A 26,420-nucleotide genomic window follows, 5' to 3' on the forward strand; every position below is an offset into this window, starting at 1 on the left:
AACTGCTTTTTTGATGAAAAATGTACGATCTGAAAGTTTTCTTCTAAGAAATGCAAATAATTTAAAAAAGAAAATTAAACACTTACAATTATTTTCCTCAGTTAAATATGCTTTTAGCCCACAAACATGGCAAACACAGTCGACCCACTTGTTCATATCTTCTTCAGTCTCCGCTGCCAAATAATATGTCCGTTTTGGTGTTTTAACATCAAACATGTATTGATATTTTTGTTTTCTATTTTCAAACCTTAATCCTGCATCAACCTATAAAAAATAAGTCGATAAAATATAACTTTTATCTTAAACTTAATAGTAAACATTCAATACACTGAAAATTCAAATTAACTTTAATTTTACTATGATGTATTATGATGTATTTTTAGTGTTACTACAAACACGTTCTATATTTGTACTGGTAAATTTTTTCGGTTAGAGCTTAATTAAAAAGCAAACAAATAATAACAAACAATAAGTAAATAATGTAAAAAAGGTTTTCCTATAAAAGAAATTATTAAATATTTTATTACATACTTGAATTTACAGATTCTACTACATGAATATACAAATTTGATTTACCTGTTACTTGAAATTTTGTTTAAAATATTTCTTTGAAATTTACTATGAAAAAATATAATTTTATTAAATAGGGATTGAGCTTTTTTCAAGATAGTTTTTACCTGTGAAAAAAGCTGTTGCAAAACTTAAATTTAGTTAAATAAGAGTTCAGCAATGTCTTTTTTTTTGTTTTCATAATTTCTCAGTACGATTTATTTTAACTCTCATTTATCTAAAGGGTGTTAAAAGGTTCTTTCTAACATCCTGTAGATAAATAAGAGTTAAAATGATCTTAGTGAGAAATTATAAAAACAAAAAAAAAACAAGATGTCTAAAGATATTGCTGAACTTTTCCTCACAGCCATACTTTTTTTCTTAAATTTTAATGGTAAATGATCAAAAAGATTATTACTGGCAACCATTAAACACAGAAATATATTACACTATAGGTCTGTTCTTCTTGTTTACCAACCTGGTAGCAACCAAGTGAGCCTAAAAATATAGTGTTCTATCGAAACCAGATTTTGGGATTTTTAAGACAAAACATTTGTGATGTCTATCAAATCACACCTTCTCAAACATATTTCTACGGTGAACCAAATGCATAAAATGTATAAAATTGAAAAATTTTATACATTTTTTTAATAATCTTGGCATCCTTGCCAAATCTAGTAAGTACTCGATTGATGGAAACAAGTCTAAAATTAATTGATCTAAAATTTTGATGGTCCACCTAATCCTTCTATGACACCCAATCAATCTCCGCACTTCTACTCTATACAGAGTATATCACAAAGTTCTACTGGAACTTTGGGACTTTTATAAATTTGAATAAAATTCAAATTTTTTAAACTTTTCTTTGTTTTATTCAACTTATCTTATAGCACTATGTTCAGAATTAAATTGTCTAAAAGTTTTGTTTAAAAGTTTTATTTGTTTATTACTCATTTCACAAATTTACTGTACGTCAAACATTAAAAAAACAAGGTTGTTTAACCCAATTTACTGGTTTTCATCCAAGATTTCTCAAAAACTACTGCAAATATGGTGCTGGGACCTATTTTATTCGATTTTTATGTCAAAAACCATAAGAAATCACTAATCTTGGTCCTTAATTAACATCCTAAAAATTTCAGTATGACCTAATTTCACCGGGGAGTAGAAATCCGAGCAAAATCTTTCACTAGCTGTAACTCACAAACGAAGCATTTTAGAGCATATATTTGAACATTTTCCATTATTTTCACAAGTAGAGTAGGTTATGAAAGTTCCACGAGAACTTTGTGATACAATCTGTATAAATCAACACAAAAAGTTCACTGTATTAGAGCAATTTCAGTTTTTCAGTTCACAGGCATTAACAGATTTCAGGTCACAAACAATGACTTCATCCTTAAAAAATTCACCATGACTTTTTCTGTATGATTTCAAATTTCCACTGTTTAATCTCATTTAATATTAAGTGTGGTATACACACACGAGTACTAACTGAATTACACTATCACCAATTATTATAACGCGAAAGATCTCATATTACAGTTCATTCCTAATAAAATTTCTTTAATTTCATGTGCATAGCATAAACATAAATAGGCAAATATAAAAAAGCAAACAAAAACAAAGGTTAAATAAACAGACAAAATATTTTAAAATAATAATACTTTACATAAAAGAAAACAATTTATAATTTATGTTGATGTAAATAATGTATATCATAAATTAAACATTTAAGAAATAATCAATAAATAAAATTTATTATAAACTCATAAATATGTTAAAATATATAATCTAAACTCAATGTAATATAAATACAGATAGTTCATTTACTATAAAAAAATCTCTGTTTATGAAAATAGAGACCCTTGACAGTATAAAGGTTTAGCTGAATGTAAACGAAAAAAAATCATTTACAACAGTTACAATTCTAACTTCAATCTTTTTATAAAAATTGATGTACTCTTTATATCAATCTTTCAATCATTCAAAATTTCACGAATCAGTTTCAATTTACACAAAGTTAATTTTTTTGGTTTTAATATCTAGATCCTTCTTCAATAAAATTTTTATTTAAAATTCATCTTACGTGTGAAAGAATGTTACAAAATTTTAATAAAAACAAATTAGTTTTCTAGTAATTAATTCCGGTAACTAATGATGTTAGTACATGCTAATACTGACATAGGGTGCTGTACATTAACACTGTAGTGTAAGTCATTAGTTGGCATTACACGATACTGAAATGGCAAGACACTGATTGCTATTCTATGAATATTACAAACAACTAGGACACTTCTTTTATTGCCGTTTAGGCTTTGCGTAACAGCAGACAATCAACACTAACTTTAGAATTTATGACTTTTATAAAGTTTTAAGCAAAAACCTTCTATAAATATCATGATCTTTGTTTCATATAAATTTTTTTCCATGCATCCTAAGTAATAATACAGAGAATGATTACTGAAAATGGGTTGAGGTCTAAGAAAATGTTACAAGGTGCAATTAGTACTTAACATTGGCCAATAGAAGACTGGTTGGCTGGAAATTTGGTAAAATTCCTGGTAGATTTAGTTGAACAGTATTTTTTGGGAGATTCAGGCCATTATTACAAAGATCTAAGTACTCTTTTGTGGTTCAACCTTTTATTAAGTCTTCAGAGATTAAACATCTTCCAAATCTTACACATAATTTTGGGATCAAACCTTTGTAATCTCAGTATTTAATAAAGTTGCCTTCTTCAGATATACAAGAAAGTGTATTTCTTTGAAGAAATACAATTTTCGACATTCAGTTATTCTGAAACAATATAATTTCTTCTTCTGTGTATTTTTAGATTTCTGGAAATATTTGTAGATTTCCAAATGACATTTTCCCAACATACGGTATCAAAGAAGACCATGATAAGTAAGTGGACTTACTAATAGGCAAAATGGTTTTTAACTAAGAGTAAATACTGAAAAATAGCCTTCTAAAGAGAGGAAAATAATCCTTTCTAGGTTTCTACATTCTGTTCAGGTTAGTAAAAAATTTCTTCTTCTGTAAATTTAGTGGTCCTGCTCAATAATAAACTTTTCAGACAATTAGCCCACCATTTCATTTCCAAATATCATTTAATCCATGTACACATATGGGGTATTAGATAATCGTACTGTGATTAGCCGGTTTATTTAGGGCTATAAAACAATTTCAAACAATCTTTAATGTACAATACATGCTTCCAGAGCATCTAAAACTTTTTTCTATCTGACAAAATACAAATATTTGCACACTTAGGACTTTTCTTAAGTAAATTTCTTGCTCATGACTTCAAAGCCAAGGGGTTTCTTAATTTTAATAAATGGTAAAAAGATTCCAACTCTGTTATACTCTAAAACAACAGCTTTTGTAGGAGAATCTACAACTTAGATAGCATAAATGATTTACGTGTTATTTAACATAGAGATACTAACAGTATATATAATATACGAAGGATGTTCATGTCAATCCAGGACTTAAGTTAACTAAATTGTAATTGGGGATACCTGTGTATTCTACTGGTTGTACAGATAAGGTACAAGTGTCAGCTATTACTGCAAGGCATGCTGATGTGAAACAACATTAAACAACAACAGTCAGTCGTAAAGAACATGATGTCCAATGTAGTCAATGGATATGTGGAACAGCATGTTGTAATTAAACTTCTTGTGAATGAAGGCGTAAAACTCATTTCCTTTCGTAAAACTCCTTTCGTAAAACTGAGGCGTAAAACTCGTTTCGTTATTCGCGATTCCTTGCACAGTATAGATAAGACTTAGTTGTAATAAAACATTTGAGTGGCCGTACATTTTATAGAAGGCTGTACATCAGTGAGGGATGATCCTGGTCGAGGTGGCTTTGGAGCCACCAAAATTATGGCCTCAGGTTTTTGGGATAAAAATGGCATCGTTCAGGTCGATTTTGTACTCTGTGGAGTCAATATTAACAGCGAGTACTTCTGCAAGTTCCTCAAGATGCGAATACTGCTTTCAAGAAAAAACGGCCTGATGTGATCGCTAAAGGTGTTCTGTTTCTGCAGGACAATGCACGACTGCGTACAGCCATCCACTACATGGCATGCACGCTACAAGATCTTGGTTGGGAGTTACTGTCACACCCCCTGTACAGTCCAGACCTCACTCCCAGCGATTTTCACCCGTTTGAGCCCTTGAAATTGTTCCTGGGAGGTCAGTATTTCAACAGCAACAATGCGGTGAAGCAGTCAGTCCTATCTTATTTTCGACAAATCTTTTTACACTGCGGGTATCCAAGCGCTAGTGAAATGCTGGGATAAATGGACCAGGTGATTACATCAAGAAATAAAAGTACTTTTTACTATCATAAGTGTGTTCTACATTTATTAAAAATGAATAGTACTGGATTGACCTGAATGCCCCTTGTATATTCACAACACTAGATGCTTATTCTAAACTGCACTCGGTAAAACAATACATTTAATTGAAATATATCCTTTTTTAATTAGAATATGATAGCTACATGAAGGTTAACTCGCTCTGGATTTAGAAACTTATCTGCTGTACTAACCTGATCCTGATTGGGCCTAAAACTGTAATATTATAATCTTTATTACAGGTGTATTTTCTACGTACACTATTTACTCACGGGGTAACGTTTCCATTTGGTATTTTATATATATATATATAAAAAGAATCTAGCTATGACATATGACAGCAGAATAATAAAAAAAAAAAAATGTTTAGCCTTGAATTTAGCCTTCTACTTGAATGTATCTACAACAAATACAACTATTTTTTTATTTTAAAAAAAAGGATATAAGCTGCAACAATTTTTTAAAATATTTTCCTGTTTACTCATTATATTTGTACTGTTAAATGCCAATGTTTAGAGGCAATACACTATTTTTTTTTGCCCCAATATGATTCCTAAATAAGGGAAATTATCCTTTTAAAATATCGTGATGTAATTGGACACGAGTAAGGCTTTAGAAAAAAATACAACTTACAGGTCAAATCAAATTATTAAAAAAAATTAATGCTTAAATTATCGCAGGCGATTACTTTTTATCTGAGATCTCTGTCCCTACTCTTTACAATGACATTCTGTAGACTTATAAAAAAGTGGAATACAGTATTACAATTTTGGTTAATACTTGCCACCAAAGGTTTTATCTATTTCTATAAGTGAAAAGGTTTATATAAGACTGAAAAATTGAATGAAATCAAATAGAAATTTATTTCATTTATAATAATGATGATTTTATTGTACGCTTTTTAAGATTCTGATGATGTTTTACAAGATAAGTGGTAAAAAGAATTGATTGGCAGCTTTGGAAGAATTTTTGGTACAATACTAAACAGATGGTAAATATTGTATTCCATGTATACAGGCCACATTTTCCTCCTTTCAAAAGGATTTGTATTTTTGAATTTTAATATCCTTCAAAAGAACGATAACCTATTTATTCAATAGTTGAATAGGAAACTTAGAGATTAGTTATATTAATACATAAAATAGCATAATTTATTTAATGTGATTCTGTATGGGTATATATAAGTGTGTGTAGCTGAGTACATAATGATGTAGGTAAATAAGGATCCTATATTTAAGAGTAATTCAGTTGCTAACTCCTGGTGAAATAAAAGATATGTTTTGCCTTTTTTTTTCTTTTATTTATTTTCATCATGTACATTTCCATTATTTATGTACTGAATTTTGTTTGATAAAAGTGATTATTTCTTCAAAATCAATAAGATTCACTATTCAGGAACAGAATTGTTAATTTTCACAACTTTCATGAAAAATAACTTTATTTGTTATATCTAATGAAAAATAAGGAAAAAAGTTATAGTCAAAAAGCTCCTCCTTTTTTGTGGTTGGTTAATAAAACCTAAAAAAAAAAAATAAAAACAAATAATCAAAAGCAACATTACTGATTAATTAATTTTATCTCAAAACATTTCCTACTTGTTTTCGAGATATATATATATATACTATTATTTATCATTAAATTGTTAACTTTTAGTTATTTAATATAGTAAAACGACAAACTTAGGTTATTTTTCAAATTGCATCGCATAATAAATATAGCACTGCTGATACTGAATGTTAAAAACTTTTCACACAGCAATAGAAAGAGATTAATAAGCAAAAATCTACATTTATCTTAAAGGAAATATTATTTAGTTACAAAGAACATTAAAGAAAAAAAAATTAATAATTAAGCAAAATTAAACAAATAAATTTATACCTGTTCACACTGATCCAAGTCAATCTGTCCTTTTAATCTACGGCAATTTCTATCTGTATAATAATATAGGAAATATTGACCTGGAAGTTCACCAGAATGTCTTAAAACAAACCAACGCCGCCTCCATCTCTGCAAAAAATAAAAAAATAAATCTATAAAATCATAAATTATAATGGATGCTGTAAAAAACTGGGGGAGGAATGGGTAAAGTAGGTTCTTCTGAATGGTAAGCAAGAATGAAAAAATTGTTTTTTTTTTTAATATTAGGTTAAAGTATTTACCGGGTTGGTCTAGTGGTTATCGCGTCTTCCCAAATCAGCTGATTTGGAAGTCGAGAGTTACGGCGTTCAAGTCCTAGTAAAGCCAGATATTTTTACACGGATTTGAATACTAGATCGTGGATACCGGTGTTCTTTGGTGGTCGGGTTTCAATTAACCACACATCTCAGGAACAGTCGAACTGAGAATGTACAAGACTACACTTCATTTACACTCATACATATCATCCTCATTCATCCTCTGAAGAATTATCTAAACGGTAGTTACCGGAGGCTAAACAGGAAAAAGAAAGAGAAAGGTTAAAGTATTTACACAATTCTTATAATCAAATGAAATAATGCACAGAAAAGCATGTAAAGTATCTAAGGTACAAGTAATAGTAATCCCCCAGCTGCTCTTTCTGAGAATAATGATGTTCATTATACTTAAATCTTCTAGTGAATAGAGAGATTGTCACTTGCATGACTGGATATTACTTGCATTTCAGTGGGCTTGGCATGATGGTATGTAATATACAGAGTGTCCTGAAATGTATTAGCCAGATCTAAGGGGCTGATTCAGGACATCAAAATAAACAAAAACGTTCATGCGAAGAAATGCCCTATCTCGTTCCACTTTCGCTCTGTGAACCAAAGGCAGAGAAAATGAGATGTCATTTTGTTCATAATAAAAGGCATAATATTAACTTTTTGATAAAATTAATATTTATAGAGATATTAACGATTAAATAATTTAAATAGATACTATTTTGGAGTTTTCAAAGGTAAAATTTTCAAACTTTATTTATTTTGCACAAGTGTTGGTTGGTACATGTACATCTAACTTCATTGATTTTTTCTTCATTTTCTCAATCTGATCTTAAGATGAACATTTTTATTGAAAGCATAAAATAACGACGAGGAGAAATGAAGCGAGAGATACGGCATTTATCCACATGAACTTTATTGTTTATTATGATGATGTCCTGAATCAAAGGTTTGCCTAAGGTTTTGTTAACACCTTTCAGGACACCATTTAATTCAATGAAGAAAACAATGTAAGACTGCTTAATTCCTTACAAGCTTAACACACCATGCTTGTTTTTTTTAGTTTTTTTTTATGGTTGGTAACTTTTGGAAGTGAGTTTACCTTGTGTCAGTTCGCCTGCAATCATTGCACTTATGACACAACATATATACTATATATATATGTACATTATATTTATTTTAATGGCTAATGCAAATATATAATAATATGGATATTAATATAAAATTGTTTTATAAATTTTCTATCACTGCTACAGATCCTCAGTCCTTAAATTAAAAAAAAAGAGGGCTGTCACGATGTTATTAAACTATCCTGGTCCCCTAATCGAGTTTAAAATTTAACCCCTTCCTCTAATGATACAGTTGATAATTATTATTATTACCCTGACAATCTCAGTTTTATTTTCAATATAATATGTAAAGCTAGCTCTAGTCTGGACCATTGTAAATAAATTTAATGTAGATAAATTACGGAAACACAAAGATAAGTATTTTTAAAAAAATGGTTAATAATTTTAAATGCTGACAAAGGGTGATGAAGAAATAAAGGATGATGAACAATGGAAGTGGAAATCATAAAAGAGCACAAAAATTTCTATCATTTCTGGAAGGAGAAGGTAAAAATAACATGGAAAATGTCAGTAACTAGCCCTGCCACAGAAGATATAAGTTATAGATGATTATAGAGATATGGGCATTTTGGAACTGTAAGGATCAATCGCACAGGTGACCTTGGAAGAGTGGAGAAAGAGACATGGCTAATCATGCAGGGCTTGAATAAATTGTGCGATGGGAAGTGTGTGGAGAAAGAAGACAATACACTGTTGTATGTGAATACAAGAATTAATCATGAGGTTTGTAAACTAGGATACAAGAGATGAACCTATGAGAATCCTTAAAAATTAAAATATATATATATATATATGAATAAATATAATTTAAGTATTTTAGGTCAAATTTATTAAATACTTTTTAAAAATATCTTTATCTATAGTTGCATCAACAATTCAAGTCATTAGCAACTTATCAGTATAATGTAACTGTACCAGTAAATCTGTAGTATTAACAAAATCAGGTCAACCATTCCTGAGATGTGTGGTTAATTGAAACCCACCACCAAAGAACACCATTATTCATGATCTAGCATTCAAATCCAAATAAAAGCAAATACCTTTATTAGGATTTGAACCTGAGAACTCTCGACTTCAGAATCAGCTGATTTACGATGATGAGTTTACCACTAGACCAAAACGGTGGATTATATAGAATATTATTTTACCAAAAAATAATTTTTAATTTACCTACTACTGAAATCACAATTAAAAATATTTTCATATTAATAAAACAACTCTTAGAAAAATAATAAACAAAATTTCAATGTTGATATGTTAGATAAACTGGAAAGGAGTTTTTTCAGAAGGGTTTTTTAATGTAATATCTCATAAAAGAAATATAATGAGAAATTACATTGGGCCCTTAAAAAAACTTTGATAGATACTGTTTAAGGGAGGAGGTACTGTTTAAACAATATCTTTAAATTCCAATAAATTTTAAAGCTTGTACTTATCCAGTACCTTATTAAGAAATATTAAAATCAACATTTGGGACAGTCAAAAATTAGAAAAATTAATAAATAAATAAAAAAAGAAGCTAGCAGTGTTGTGAAGTCATGTGAAGTCAAAGCCAAAAAACGAAAAAGCAGAATATATATATTTTAAGGGTGGAAAATAAATTTTAGGAAAGAGTTTTCTAGAAATATTACGTATAGGTTTAAGCTTCACAAATTTGCTTAAGTAAAAATTTTTCTTAATCTAAAATACTCTTCAACAAAGGCTAGAATAAGAAAGAAATACTCAAAAACCTTTTTGCATTCAGGTCCAGGATTTATAGTTTACAAAAATTGTAGACAATTCTTGTTAGCTCTATATATAAAATATAAATTTTCAAAAAATATTTAAATCAAAGGGAAATAGAGCAAGAGAACAAAAAACATACATTTCAATTTTATGAAATGGAGGTTGATTTTTTGAAAATTATTTATATATACATTGACATGGAAAATTTGTTTAAATAATTTTTTTTTAAAATGCCTGTGAAGAAAATCAAAATCAGTTTTGCAATATCATACTACCGCTCAACAAATGTCGAAAAACAAATTAAAATGATGAAGGACTCGCACAAAGAAATATTTGAGCGAATTTTGAAGAAAATTGGTTCAGTCAAACCTGAGATATAATGCCAAAAGCAGTGCAACATACATAAATAGATATGAGAACACACAAACATACATATGGTTTTTTTGGTGTAGATGAACTAGTTCAGCCCTAAAACGTATAGATTTAAATGAACACCATACTTTCCCCCTTTAATTCACCAGAAAAGTAAAGTCAAAATAGAGGATGTTTTTATGAAAATTATTTTTAAACTTATAACCCAAAAATCATTTTGAGAAATAAAGATCATTCGAAGAGTGGTTAAAAATTAATTCCTATGAAAATTCCTTAATAAAATTAATAATTAAAAATCAGAGGTAAGAGGTACATATATACTAATATGATTTATAACTATCATACTGTTTTCATACTAAAACAGTTAATGAATTAAAATCATATATAAAAAAAGTTCAATATTTTTTAAAGAAAACCATTTCCTTGTTAAAATTTTATTTAAAAAAAATGAGATAATAATAAAAAAAAATCTAAAGCAAACAACATCAGTTGAAGTCAAAAGAAACTCAATGTAAGTAACAAACAGTGATGCCAGACTATTAAAAGATTTAAATGGTATAAGCAATCTAATGAGCTGACATCATTAATTAAAAGTACATTAACAAAATCAACAAACAAAAATTAAAATAACTGGAAAATTTTATATCATATATCACACTTTTAAATGTATAACAAATTTATATTATTATCATTAATACTATTAATGAAAATAAACAGAATTAATATAATTATACAATTTAATGAGATGTAACGCTAAACCTGATTACTATAAATAAAACACAAAATTTACATATAAAAAATTTTTTTCTCTTCCTTAAGTGTAGTTAATAAAATAATGTCTGATGAAAAAAAATCCAAATTCAAGATGAGAATACAACCTGAGACTTTTGATACATCTGTCATGTCATTTTATCAACTCAGCTGTCATGGAAATATCAATAAATGGTGGAAATAGTAGTTTTTGACAAAAACATTCTAAATTCTATTCTAAATTTAACTCAAATAGTATAAATAGTAATGTCAAATACAAAAGCTACTTACTTATTTAAGGTGTTAATTTTAATTTATTTTACATAATAAAATACTTTTTCTTGTATTTCAACGATTGTAAGCGATTTTCATAAAATTGGCAAAAATCTAATTGATTTTTTCAATCTAAATTATCTTGTACGAGTTTGTGTATGAATTATATAAGAGATTACAAGGAGCTAGCTTTATCCGATGAACAACCAAGCCTCTGGTTGGACGTTTTGAATAGCTATCTGAAAGCAAACTGAGTACATTGATAAGATTCATAGAGAAAGTTGTACCAAAAATATAATAATTAAAAATAGTCAGCACGGGTTGGCAAGCTAAAATCCATAGAACAACATCATAAAGATCAAGAATAACAGAAAGAAGGACAATTAGTGAGAAATCAATCTACCTACAGGTATGCAAAGCAAGAAAAATGCAATCAAAATATGGATACACTGATGTTGGAATGCTGTAATGGTAATACTTTTTAGAAGAAATTAAAAATTGGCCTTTCACATAAAATTTATTTTAATTTAAATCTAATCTTAAGTATTTATTATCATATTTTTTAATGAATATTATCACTTCCTTAATGGTGTGCAACAAAGGGCACTGGTGTCGCCTAAATATATCCTACAATACCTAGAAAGCACTGTGAGTCACTGACCCGATTGTTTACATCAGACAGAGAGTAATATCAAAAAAAATACCCAAACGAGACAAGCAAAACCAACCACTTTGGAGGTTGTTTAGCTTTTTTAACTCTATGAACAAGTTAGAACTATTTCAATGAATAAAAAATTTTGTACTCTGATATTTCAACTATTAATTGTTAAGTTGTTTAAATGTTCATTATTAAACGTTTTTGTGGATATTAAAATTTTCTGGTCTGGTTCCTAATCCCTGCACTTTAATTTTTATTGGTATGTTATTACAAATTATGAGCTGATAAAAAATATAAACTAAATTATAAAAATCACACTACCCAAAAATTGTTCTTACTTTTGGATACCTGTAAGCAAATGGCAACAAAATAAGTTGCTAAAATACATTAACGAATACAAGTTAAACAATGACATGAAGAAAATACATTTAGCCTCTTATCAATATAGATATTGAAACGAATGTGCATTTTTTGTAACACTGTCAAGAAGCCAGCGACCTGCGGCAGTGTATGCGGTCTGCTATAATACAAAATCAAACATACCGGTACTGGGAAATTTATGGGTGCACTTCTGGACCAAAAGGAGTGTTTCAAGGTATTTCCAGGAAATACCTATCTGCCATTAATCATTAGATTAAAGAACTTTAAAACATGATGTAAAAAGCACATAATTAATATTGATTTTGTATTGACAAACTTAAATATATGTAAAAACCAATTAATCTTCCTTTCAGAAACTAAAGATCCACCTTCCTTTTTCCTGTTTGGCCTCCAGGAATTATCGTCTGGTATTACTTCAGAAGATGAATGAGGATGATATGTATGATTGTAAGTGAAGTGTAGTCTGAGGCTGTCAACCTGAGGTTGACAGCCTCAGGTAGGCTGTCAACTCAGGTAGGCTGTTCTTTGGTACACAAGGACCACAGGTATCAAAGAACACCGGTATCCCAGATCTAGTATTCAAATCCGTATAAAAGTAACTGCCTTTACTAGGGCCTGAACTAAAGATCCACCTGAAAATTACTGTTCTTAATTCTTAACTATCACTGGGAATGGGTTTTCCTTCCTAAACATTTTATGTCATTGGAAGTGTCATCATAAGTGCTTAATATAAATAAAAGCCATTTTACAAGTACTGCTTTTACTAGAGGAGCCCCTACTTCTTATACAATAATCCATACAAACAAAAAAAAAAAAAGATAAAAAAGATGTAAAAAAAAATTTCTGTGCAACAGGATTTGTAGATATATATACATACATATATATATATATGTAAACGTAGAAAATCAGAGATTTATACAATATACATATATATGCACATTTTTTTGAAAGTCATTTCAAAAATATCTTCATTTTAAATAATTATATGTTAAGAAAGCATAACTACTTCCTTAACCTATCCACGTAATAAAGAATTAGTACCTATTAACACTAAAATCAAAATCATCTGATAAATTACACTGTTCATCTTCATGATAAATAAAAGTTATATATACCAAAATAATTGGTATAGTGATTATTACATCATTAATTATTAATTAACTACACGCACATTAATTTTAGAATTTTTACTGATATCATCAATATCACCTTTCTTTAAAATTGATGTCTAAATGCATGTGAATAGATTTAAAAATGAAAAAAAATTCATTAGAAAATATTGGTTTAAGGTCACTGGATATAAATTATTTATTACAGTAATAATATACATTTTTTTAATAGTATTATACGATTTCCTTACGGAGATAAAGTAAAAAGTAATTTAACACTGCATAAAATTTTTGTTTAAAAATTAAGTATTATAATTAAAAACAAGTATAATTAATACATTTTAAACAAACACAAACATAGATAATACAAAAAAAAATGATTTTAGTCTGTGAATAGGTTTGTAAGAAAAAGTAATGAATCCAAAGAGACTCACCACGTGTCAACTAATTTAAGTATATATATATATATAAATAAAGACACAACAGATTTAAAGAAGAACAAACCAAGTGTGATGTGGTTGAAAGAAATAAAAAGGGGTGATGAGTTATTTTGAAACAGTTTAACTTAGAGGAGGTCTGAATGTGCTCACTATATTCTTAAGTTACATATGTAACATATAAGTGTGTACAATGTTAAGACAATAATTTTATAACATATGGTTTTAATGATGTAATCCAATAAAAAAGAAAAAAAACATAAAGCATAAATAAAGGGAATAACTAAACAGATCTTGAAACTGTTTTGTTATTTTTTAAATTAAAATCTATCAAAGATTTTCTTTTGATAGAATAAAATTGCGTTAGTTTATATATATTATTCAAGAATAACATCACAACAAATAAATATTTCAGTAAAATATTCATCTAAAAGATATATTTCAACCATGATGATTTAAATAATGCAATGTGTTATAACAAAAATTTACAACTCTGAATATAGGATCTACACCATAAAGAAATGAAAATAACTTAGGAATCCATTCTATAGGTCAAAATAAAGAAAATATTTTCTATAAAAATAGGTCCAATAATGTTTTGTTTTCCATTTATTGCTGCCAAAAGAAATTTTCAAAAATTTTAACATTTTTTGTTTTGAAAAACATAAAATTAAAATTAATACCATACTGAGTTCTATGGATACCCTATTATGGGAAATCTTGTAGTTTTATGTGTAATATGACTGGAAGAATTTAAAAAACCAGATCCCAAAGCTGTTTCTCCAATATTATCTGACAATTTAAAAAAAAACTAAACTCAATAAACTATTCTCAAAGAATTCTTTTTTATGTTTCAAATAAAAAAAAAACTATTAAATTATCAGTAAACTTAAACTTATATATCTTAACAATAAAAATCTTAAGAAGATTTAATTTAATTTTTTTCTTCAGGGTGTTTTATATAAATATTTACTTACAAAATATCCACATTTGAAAACGTCACAGTATAACAGAATTCAAATTTTCTACAACTAATATCTGATATTGCTATTAATTTACTTCTTACAATTAGTTAAATCAGCCAAAATTTAATTGTAGTGCAATATTCTGTTAAGAGTGAATTTTTTATATACCATGACCAAGCAATCTGATCAACCGTGACTCTAATGTTGCCTTGAAACATCTTTATCAATCTACAAGACAATGTGATGTGGATGTCGGGAAAATTTTGAAACATCTCTACTAACACATTTGCATTTTAATAATTTAATGTTTTTAAATATTTGCTCTAAGGATATACAACGAACATGATGTTAAAATAGCCCCCATCTAACTAGAAGACTAGGTTGTCCTTACTCACCACCAACCTTTTTTCCTTATCCTTGATCCCTTTTCTCCAACTATCAGTGCAAGTTTGACCCTACTTTGTTCTCCAAGGATGCTAGGATCTAAAGAGTGACAAACTGAATATATTGTTCCTAGTCTATTCGCCGTGCAATAATCCTAATGGTTGGATTGTCTACTGAATACAGTCAAGCCTCCTAAACCCCTCAAAAAAAAAAGAAAGGTTATGACAAGGCATGAAATGTGTATCTCATACACTTCAAGCCCAAAATGGTTAGTAAAATTTTAATACTATTAGTACAGGCTCTGACTTGCCATTCTGTTGTTGGATTCTAAATAATAACAACACTCCATATAAGACTATATAATTTTACTATGTACACTCATTATTAAAGGAGTGCACCGGACTATAAGTTCTGAATCAACACAACTGCACAAAAAAAACCAGAAATTTTTTGAATATTATCAAAATCAAACTTACGCCAAATCCATGAGGATGTTAACACAGGTTTACCTCCTTAATGAGTTGATTGAACATTACTAACTGTGATCCTACACTGTTTAATTCTTAATTTTAAAAATGCGTTACGACATATAGTTCAAAGATTAAACTTGGAGGGGGATTACCTTCATAGCACATAAAAATATGTATACTTTGAATATATTTATTAATTTGTAAAAATCTATTTGAAATATTTTACACTTTCCTTCCCTAAAGACAATATAATAATATACAAGTAATATATTCTTCTAATTAAGAATTTGTCTCTCGGTTCAATCATAGTATTGGTAAACTACTTCTAAAGAATACAAAAGAGTAAACAGTAATAGAGTATACAGAATCGATTCTTATCCTATTAATATATCGATTAGTATATTAGTAGTAAATTGGCTTAAATGTCTTCTGTCGAGTTAAAGTATTATACGTAACATTTTTTCCCAATAAAAAGGGGTACAATAATTTGTTCTTTACCGCTATCTGTCCAAGTATTTTTTACGGCTTCAACACATGTAAAGTACGGGGTACAAGGGGCACCAGTTACAGTTGCTTTCTCTAGCAGTAATGCTGTTTACTATAAAACCAGTCTCTGGAGTGAACATAGCCAAGGCTATGTAGGCTTTTGTAGGGTTGAATATTAGATGCATTTTTATTTGCTTAGCATGCTGACACACAACCGTACATTCAGCTCAGTGAAGAAACTCACTCTTTACTTCTTTAGTAACTGTGGCATAGTGTATTTATTATTCTTGTGTATATCTGTGTCATTTTTAGGACTGATTTAAGACACATTAGGTCGCCTATAGGAGTTATAATTGTACTTACCACACCATACATAAATAATTTCAAAACTAAAGTAACCGGGCCTTACCTTATAATTATTATTAGATTAACAAACAACCTATAGATGTATATGCTATGTATTGCATTGTTACTAATGGAAAGATACATATCAACCTTCAGACTATATGTTATATTAAGTGTAATTAATACATATAGTGTTTTAATCTACCAATTAATTCAGACACTTATAATACTAAATACAAATAAAAAGTACGATAAACATATAATGAATACAAATAAAAACAAAAAAAAAACACTTATGAACAAGGCACTAAGAATGACACTCTATAACTAGATAAACATTTTAACTGTTCAACAGTCAACATTAATCACAAGATACTCTAAAGGAAAACATTAGAAAATGATAATTAAAATACCACGAAATTAATAAACAAAAAAGTTACAAAATCCTGCAAAATATTTTTTGTGGTGCTTTGTAAATGTTAAAAAAACATTAATTCTGTTTAAAAATCAACTAGTTATTTATGTTTTCCTTTTGTGTATTAATTATTACTTTGTATATACTGATGATGACTACTTAACAGTTAAAATGTGCATTCAGTAACAGATTTCAATTTTTAATAAGCTGTTGTAGATTATTCTTCTCATTCTTACTTATACAGAATCTACATAAACCTATGTGAAAAATAGATCAAAAGATAATAAAAAATAGGATAATTTATTTAAAAAATAAAAATCATTTTAAATTTAACACAGAAACAAAAAAAGATAGATATATAAACAAAAAAAAAGCATGTAAAAAACAGCTATGAATCATGTAAATACAAATCAGAATGCTAACTAATTACGCACCCCATGCTTAATAGAATATAAATCTGTACTAAGAATTTCAACAGTGATTCACACAACATTTTACTAACGTTTCTATTTTAATTTTCTTACTTAATTACTACACAAGCTTATTTTGGCATATCGACTAATTTTTTTTCATAATATAATTAAATATCCCAATCAACTTAGGAGTTTTAGTAAAACGTTAATAAACTAGATACTACATAAATTATCGACACCTTTCTATTTTCCTGGACATATGATGTACAATAATTGATGTCATAACTACACAAAAATGTTCTGACTGTTTTGTTTACAAAACAACAATTTATTATAAAACAAACATCCTGACCGCGTAGAAACCCCCTCTTCCACCCCCTCCGTTCTGTGCCCTTATGGACTTTACTACAGATCATCTTCGAAACCTCAGCTTTTGACATATTATGGAGTTCAAATTGCTTAATATATAATTAAGAAGGAAAATATCCTAGATACAAGATACTAAACGTATAATTTTTTTTATAGAATGTGGGAAGCCTACAACTGATTTCACTCATTACTCATTTAGCTAATAAATTTCATTAAATTTAATAGCTAAAAATTAAATTAAATAGCTTTAAATTAAACATATAATGAATACAAATAAAAACAAAAAAAAACACTTATGAACAAGGCACTAAGAATGACACTCTATAACTAGATATACATTTTAACTGTTCAACAGTCAACATTAATCACAAGCTACTCTAAAGGAAAACAGTATAGCTTTAAACTAAATAGCGTTAAATTTAATAGCTTTTATTTCATTAAATTTAATGTTTTTAAATTTAATTTAATATTTCATTTAAATTTAATATTTTTGATTTTGGTAGCAGTACATTTACCGCCACCAAACAGGAAACAAAAGTTCCCGAGGAACAATTCAGCCCTTGACAAATAATATCAAAAATGGGTTCTTTTTCAGAAGCCAACAGCCACTTTTTTCAATTTTTTCCTCCAAATCAGGGTGGATTTGCACAGTAATATATAATATAACCAAACTTAACACATGCTCACTCTATAACCTATTATTTTATTTCTATTTATCAATTTTATTCAAACACGGGTCTTCCAAATGTACCTAAGAGAGGTGCAATATAATTGTTTACAATTATAAATATAATCTAAGTAAACTTAACCTATACTCGCTTTTCTTATGAGTGAAGGTTAAGTTTGGTTAGATATATTTATAATTTCTCTGCAAATATCTACCTCCACGTACCCGCTGATTTGGAAGAAAAAATTGAAAAAAGTAGCTGTCGGATTCTGCAAAAATACCCAAAAATTGATATCCATGATCAATGTAATTTAACTCAGATTCATAGAACCGGGTTAGACTTTACATCAACAGAACTGATAATGAAGAAGACTGAAGAATGAAGGGTAAGGAAAGGAAAAAGAATGATTTACCCGTGATCTATTAAACATAAATAAGACTAGTTTAACACCTTCCAAGACTCTTTAGCGTATAATATTATAAATTAATTTTTAGTTACTGACTAGAGTAAAGGAAAATAAAAAAAAAATACTGTTAGAGGTTTTTTTTTTAATATCAAATGTTTTGATCAAACTGTACTCCTAAAAATCTGATTAAGAAATTCTACGTGTATGTATATATGAAGCTATGTAGATATTTTACTTAAAATTTCTTGAATGGTATAATATATAACAAAGACATATAATACATTAACCTATGTCAGGGAAACCGTATTAAAAAAAATTCTAGAAAGCCATTGGAATAGAGGAAATTTAAAACACGCTATATCTAAAAGAAAACAATATTGATTATGCAAAGTTTATTCTCGTATATCTTTTTTTAGCTTATAAAATAATAACTCCTAAATAAACACTTAATTAAATTAAATATTAGGCGAGTTTAGCAAAACTGTTGCAGATTTTCATTAAGGTAACAACTACAACTTACATGAATTATATCGTATGCATTAACCAAATTATAAAACCAATTATATATTAATTTGTTTTACATATTTTAACCATAAAATTAAACATTCATTTCAAAGGTTGAATAAAACAGTACGTCCAGGATCAATAACCAAATGAATCCACTGGTAGAGTTACTCGTAATAAAACATGTACTGAATCGTATTTACTTTTATGTAATAAAAATTTAAAAACAAATTAGAAAAAAAAGATGTATTATATCTACTATCCCTATAATTTAACCTTTAATTGGTAACATGAAAATCGGTAACTGTTATCAAGGGATTTGATGACCAGCATGCAACAGTTGATAATAAATAATTAATAATATATATAGATTGTATCAACGCAAACTCATTACAATAATAACCTTGATAAAGTAATTATTAGATAAAATAAACTACAAAAAAAATATTATTTAAAAAAAAAAATTGTTTTTTTAAATTTCAACTTTTTAAAGTTGGGATCAATTAAAATATTTAGTTTAAAATAATGGTAGGTGATAAAAAAATAATTTCTAAGAAATGTAAATAACAAGAAACCTATGTTGTAAAAAAAAAAAAATATGAAAACTAATGTAAAAAAACAAAATTAAATAACAATTACCGGGCATGAAGATATCTTCAGCTATCTGGTAAGTGAAAACGTATTATTTTATAATAACTTTTCCAAATAATTTTCTTGAATTTTAGCAAGGAAATATTTTAAAAATCAGACTAACCTCTAACAATATATCATTACATTTTAACAAAAAAATTAACTAAAAACAATGCCGATAACTAAATGAAAAATATATTCAAATTTTCTAGACAGAAAATATAATTTTTCATTACATTATATGGAAAACTTACACAACTGCAAAAAAAACTGATAAAATCTGCTATTTATTAGGTGAAGCCTTGGAACATGAATAATTTGAACCGGTTATAACAGTAGAAATATTTAACTTCTAAGCCGGTCTGAATATACAGAATGTCTTGAGAGATCATTCAAATTTATGAAACTGATTTTGTATATTAAAATAAAGAAAATTTCAGCCAGACGAATAACCTGACATGCTTAATTTTCCTTCTTTCCACCATTTTTTTTTTAATAAAAATTTATATCTAAAGATCATATTGAGTATTTCAATGAAATCTGGTATTCATGTACCCGATAACAATAATTTCTACAAAATAAATAAATAAAACAGTATAATAAACATAAACAACAGTTAAGACCACCAAACTGACAGGACATTTACATTGAAATAATTTAAAAATATACGACGACCAATGTTTTAAGGAAATATCACGTTTTCATTAAAATTTTACACGTGAAGTTTTAATTAATACAAATACAACGAATATGAGAGTTCTTGAATATGGAATTTAGTTCCGAAAGCACTTGAGTGTGTCTGATTCAATTGTCGGTAAGTGGTTTTTTGTATATATTAACTGTAAATAAATATAACTTGAAAATTCCAAAACGGTAGGGTCATTAGAAATTGTTAATAGCTTTGTGATTATTAGTTTTATCGAATAATATTTTATTAAATAAAATGTTAAGTCTTTTATTGTGAACAAAATGACATCTAATTTATTCAAATCGGTTGACAAAAGTTTGAGGCACGGCTGAAATTGTTAAAGGGTCACAAAAATGATGCAGTCTGACAATTTTGTGCCTGTTCTATATTTTCTTCTTTTTCTGTTTAGTCTCTGGAAGCACAGTAAGGTATTGACTTATATCCCCCCAAAAAAACCTTTTAAATAACTGAAATGTAAAAATATGTTTGTTTTTTCTGTTTTTGTATTACTTCAGAGGATATGTGTAAATGTGAATGAAGTGTGGTCTTTTCATTCGGTTTAAACTAAAAACAGGCTTGAAATTTTATCCGATAAAATGTAATTAGAAAAACTAATATTTATATAACTATTAACGATTAAAAAGTTTTAATGGTCGCCAATTAGGAATTTTCAAAGAAAACATATTCAAACTTATTTATTTTGTAAAAGATGGTGGGTATATGCACCACCAAATTTCATTAAAACGTCTCAATTTGTTCTTATGATATATATTTTTATTGGAAAAAAAAACAAAATGACAAACAAAATTAAAATGAAGAGAGACAGAGTATTTGTTCACACGGATTATTTATATTTAGTTTATTTTGATGCCCTGAATCAGTGTTCCTGTAAAAACTTTAATCGGAACTAAAAAATATTACACTGCTGCCAGAATCTTGAAAAGCATGATATATAACAATTATTTTAACGCAAATTTACTTTACTCACAGGATAAATTCAAAGCTGCTTTCACGTTTTAAATTAAAAAAAACAAAAAGTAAATAATAATTACACTCGAAGTTGATATAAATTTTGAATACAATAGAAATTTTAGCTATAAATTTCACATCAAATGACCAACCATGATAGCCATGGCTCATGAAAATTGAAAAAGAAAATATAAAGTACTTTTTATTAACCGATCAGATTAAATATGAACATTGCTCATATTGGTTGCACAAATATTTTTATTATTTAAAATGAAAATATCAAGAAACAATGAGTTTTTATCAGCTAATGCTACTTTGAGATGATTTCAATAATAATAATAGTATAAAATGAAAATAGTTACTTATTAACAGATAGTAAAGTTAACATAACTAGATTTAGTAAGATGAAATGAACAAAGATTATAGAAAATACAAAAAAAGTATAGATTTACTACATAAATAAATTCAATGAAATACATAGGAGAAAAATTGTTTAACTGCTATTTGGATATTACAGTAGAGTACCTCAGAAGAGATGAAGCTATCGCAATAAAGTTTAAAATATGTTATTATTTTAACTTTAAAAAAAAATCAATAACTTTAATGCCGTAATAAAAAATTATAACTATAATATACAATATAACCACAATATAAAATAAATTATTTTCCGATCATACTGTATTATGTAAATAACTCGATGAAAAAATGTATATTTAAGCAACAAAGCTTAAAATTCTATCTTCACAGATACAATATATTTAATAAAAAAAATTACAGTTATTTCTCTATAATTTCTTATCTAGGAGGAAACAAAAATGACACAGTTGAATATCATAAATATGAGCACATCCCACACAATCATCAGAATAGATATTATAAACAATAAGCTTCAAAGGCGCATAAAAATGAATGTTCGTTTATAAAACGTAACGATTAAGAGGATTTTCTGAAATCATACGTTAAAAAAGTAAAATTTAAAATTATAGAAAAACAAAAATTAAAAAATAAATGAAAAACTACAATTTAATTCACTATATAAAATTAATGACAATCAAATTATGAAATTCATTAAAACCATATCGATCTTCATTTGCAAAATCAGAATGACAACTATGTAGCACGACACTAGCTTAAAACTAAAGAACCGCTGGTCAGATCTATGTATGAGGATGACTGGGTAATTAAAGATACAAAGAGCTTTGAAGGCAAAACAGTTTAAAAGAAAGCTTACGACGCTTTCAGAATAGTAGGTTGGTAAACCTGTGATGACTTTTGATCAGCTTTTTGAGAAAAAATTGTTTTGCTTGTAATCTTAAAATCTCATTTCACGATTGAAAATCTTCTTGAAGTTTGCAAATTAGTTGAAATGCATGCAGCATTCGGTTTTTTACTTTCTGAATGTGAAAAACCAGTTAAATTTATTTTCATATGACCAAAATTTTACAATCGACAAAAATTTTTACAAGCCGGTAGAAAAATTTAAAGACGGTCAAACTTCAACGATTGACAAGCACCGTTCTGGATATCCGATTAAAGTTTCAATTCTAGCACGTGAAACCCGGATAGACTTTCTCATCGAAGAAGACAGACAGATTACGCTTAAGATTATAACTGAAAAATTACAAGCAACAAGCAAGCGTCGATACAGTTCATAACATTATCACCGACAAGCTTAATCGCTGTAAAACAAGCGCAAGAGAGATGACAGATCACCATAAGGAGACAAAATTTTGCACGTGCACGGAGCTGAACATCAGCAGGAAGGTGATGGTCTTTTGCGCAATATTCTAACTTGTAATCAGACATAGATTCAACATTACGAACCGGAATCAAAAAGACCGGGCGTGGAGTGGAGGCGTACGATTTCCCTCGTCAAGAAAAAACTTTGAACCTATCAGCAGGGAAGATCAGGAAACAAGAAACAATGCAACATACTAATCAACAAAGCGTAGTAATCATGTTCAAAAAAACGCCCTGGATCTCAGCGGAAAGGCATCATTCAGCTTCAAGATAGCGAATGGCCTCGCACAACTCAGATAACTTAAGAAACCGTAGACAAATTGCACTGGGAAATACAACCTCACTCTCCATACAATCCTGGCTTGGCTCCATTGAATTTCCACTTGTTTGGTCCATTCAAGGAGATGCTACACGGTAAATTTTTTTAATGCCTACGACTATATCAAAGAAATTGTGGTAAATTCGCTCCATCGAGGCGAAGATTTCTTTCCTCGCTGATTCAGAGGAGGGACTTGTGTTATTGTTTTTGAAAATTACATAGAAAAGTGTAGAAAATGCCAAATTGATTTAAAAATATTATATTAAATGTATTAAACATCACATACTTAATAGAAACTTTTATTGTAATCTCTGTAAATAAGCGAGTGACATATTTTTACACAGTGAGCATTATCTAGGTGTGTATATACACACATACACACACACGCGCGTGCGCGAGTATACAGAATGTTTCTAAAATGGTGGGCTGGCTATAGTTTTTCGGATTCTACTCGTAAAATTAAACAAAAAATATCCCTAAGAAAAATGGCAATTTCTCCTTCGTTCTCATCCTGTCAGCCATTTTTTTATATAATAATTTATATCTCAAGTTAGGCTAGACGAATCGCATTAATATTTGGTAATAAAGTTTTAAAATTACCAAAAATTCAGGACTTATATACCTTCAAAAATTACAAAATGGCGGCCATGTTTATTTTTTAATCCGTTATATCTCTATAGATATTAGTTTTATAAAAATTTATATTATTTACTAAAATATTAAGCGTTTTATTTTGAACAAAATGACATTTTATTTTTTTTAAATCTGTTAACAAATGGGCGAGTTATGGGAGAAAATTGATATAATTATGTGTTTGTTTTCATGTCCTCCACTTTACGTTCAATTCGATGAAAAATTAATTGTTTTTATTTATTGTTAATTCTAGTATTGTAAATTAGTATCAAATTAAGAAATAATTTTCTCATAATAATAGACTTAATAACTAGGAGACAAAATTACAAGATCAATTTTCTCCCGTATCTCGACTATTTGTAAACAGATTAAAAAAATAATAAACTCATTTTATTCAAAATAAAAGACTTAATATTTTAGCAAATAATATAAATTTTGATACAGTCAATAGTTTCGGAGATATAACGGATTGAAAAATAAACATGGACGCCATTTTGTAATTTTCGAAGGTATTTATGTCCTGGTTTTTTGCTAATTTAAAAATGTTATTACCGATACGCTTACCAAATAGTACTGCGATTCGTATATCCGAACTTGTAATATAAATTGTTATATAAAAATAACAAAATGCAGAAAGGAGAAATTGCTTTTTCCTAAGGATATTTTTTGTTTAGTTTTACAAATAGACTCCGAAAAAGTATAGACAGCCCACCATTTTAGAAACACTCTATAAATATACTGCATACAATACGATCATATGATATAATATGATGAAAATGTAGTTTACGTCAGTATGTATGCGTATATACATATTATTATTGTTAAATGTTACGTCAATAAATAATTGATAAGATGCGTTTAGTTTTCATATTACGTCCAAAGTAAAAGTTAAGAAAAAAAGGACTTTTGCTTTCCTATCTTAATCTATTTCGACTTGTTAAATATAATAAATTATTTGCACGGATTTACACATAAATTATACAGTTATTAATAATAACGAAAACAAACACAACGATATTCTATTTATTTTCCGTTTCCGACAAACTTGAAATTTTTTTCATACGATTTAATACCCGGTGAAAATTCGATAATTAGCCATCATTTAAAGAGAACTAATTAATAAAGAAATTACGATAGAATAAATGCTAATAAGTAGAAAAAAATCTGATGTGTACACCGCATGCATCCTTGTATTACTATTAAATTACATTCGCGTTTTTAAAAAAATGAAATGTACGTAAAATTTTATTACATTAATAACTTATTGAATTGTAATTTATCGTAAAAAGATTTTTATAATCGTAGGTTAGCAATTATTAATAAATCAAATACAAACTTTATTTATACAATTAACATTATACAGTCGGTATACATTAACTGTATATAATTAACTTTTAATATCGTTCTGCGTATATGTTAATGATGAATTAAATAGGACGATAAAGAAGTGCATCGAACGAGTACTGCAACAGAACTTTACTCGACGAGAGAAGAAGACCAAGGAAAGAATAGGAGAGAATAGACCAAGAAAAAGTTAAGTAAAAGAGAAGGTGTACACAAATTAAGAATTATATCAAACCAAAGAGCGATTAAATGATCGGCAACAAAAAACAAAACGAAATAATGATCGACTCCGACTTAGGAAGAATACTGTTTGTAATGAACTAAAAGATAAGAATTTTTTGCAGTTTATTAAAGATCGGGCAATGTATATGTTGTTCTTGTGAGGGTCTGTTTTTCAGTCGCTCTGTAGTTAACTTTAATGTAGATAAAATTAAACGGATATTAAACTAGAGAATCCAAAACTAATACGATTCTAAATTTTAATTTTCAATTAATATTAAATAAACAGATGTTTCACCAACTCTATTACATATACATATATAATATGTAAAGATATACGTTAAACATATATGTTTAATAGGCATTACCTATTAAATTACATATACACATTTTTAAAAGTACATAAAATTTTATTTCACTAATAACTACTCATAATTTTTTAATTTTTATTGTCATTATTGAATAATTATTTATTGTATAATATTGTTTACAATCGCGGGTTAGTAATTATTAATAA

At 27.9% G+C, this 26,420-nt stretch overlaps 1 protein-coding gene across 1 annotated transcript in view; it reads right to left on the reverse strand.

The window, feature by feature from the left end:
- dos (daughter of sevenless) overlaps positions 1-26,420 on the reverse strand; it is a 105,870-nt gene that overhangs the window by 9,370 nt on the left and 70,080 nt on the right. Inside the window, exons 2-3 of the mRNA XM_075378789.1 lie at positions 6,797-6,925; positions 87-264 (exon numbers count right to left, since the gene is read on the reverse strand). Of these exons, the coding sequence (XP_075234904.1) occupies positions 87-264; positions 6,797-6,925 (307 nt within the window). The remainder of the gene's footprint in view (positions 1-86; positions 265-6,796; positions 6,926-26,420) is intronic.

The sequence above is a fragment of the Lycorma delicatula genome, chromosome 11 (genome assembly GCF_047948215.1).
Source record: "Lycorma delicatula isolate Av1 chromosome 11, ASM4794821v1, whole genome shotgun sequence".
In the NCBI taxonomy this organism is placed as follows: domain Eukaryota; kingdom Metazoa; phylum Arthropoda; class Insecta; order Hemiptera; family Fulgoridae; genus Lycorma; species Lycorma delicatula.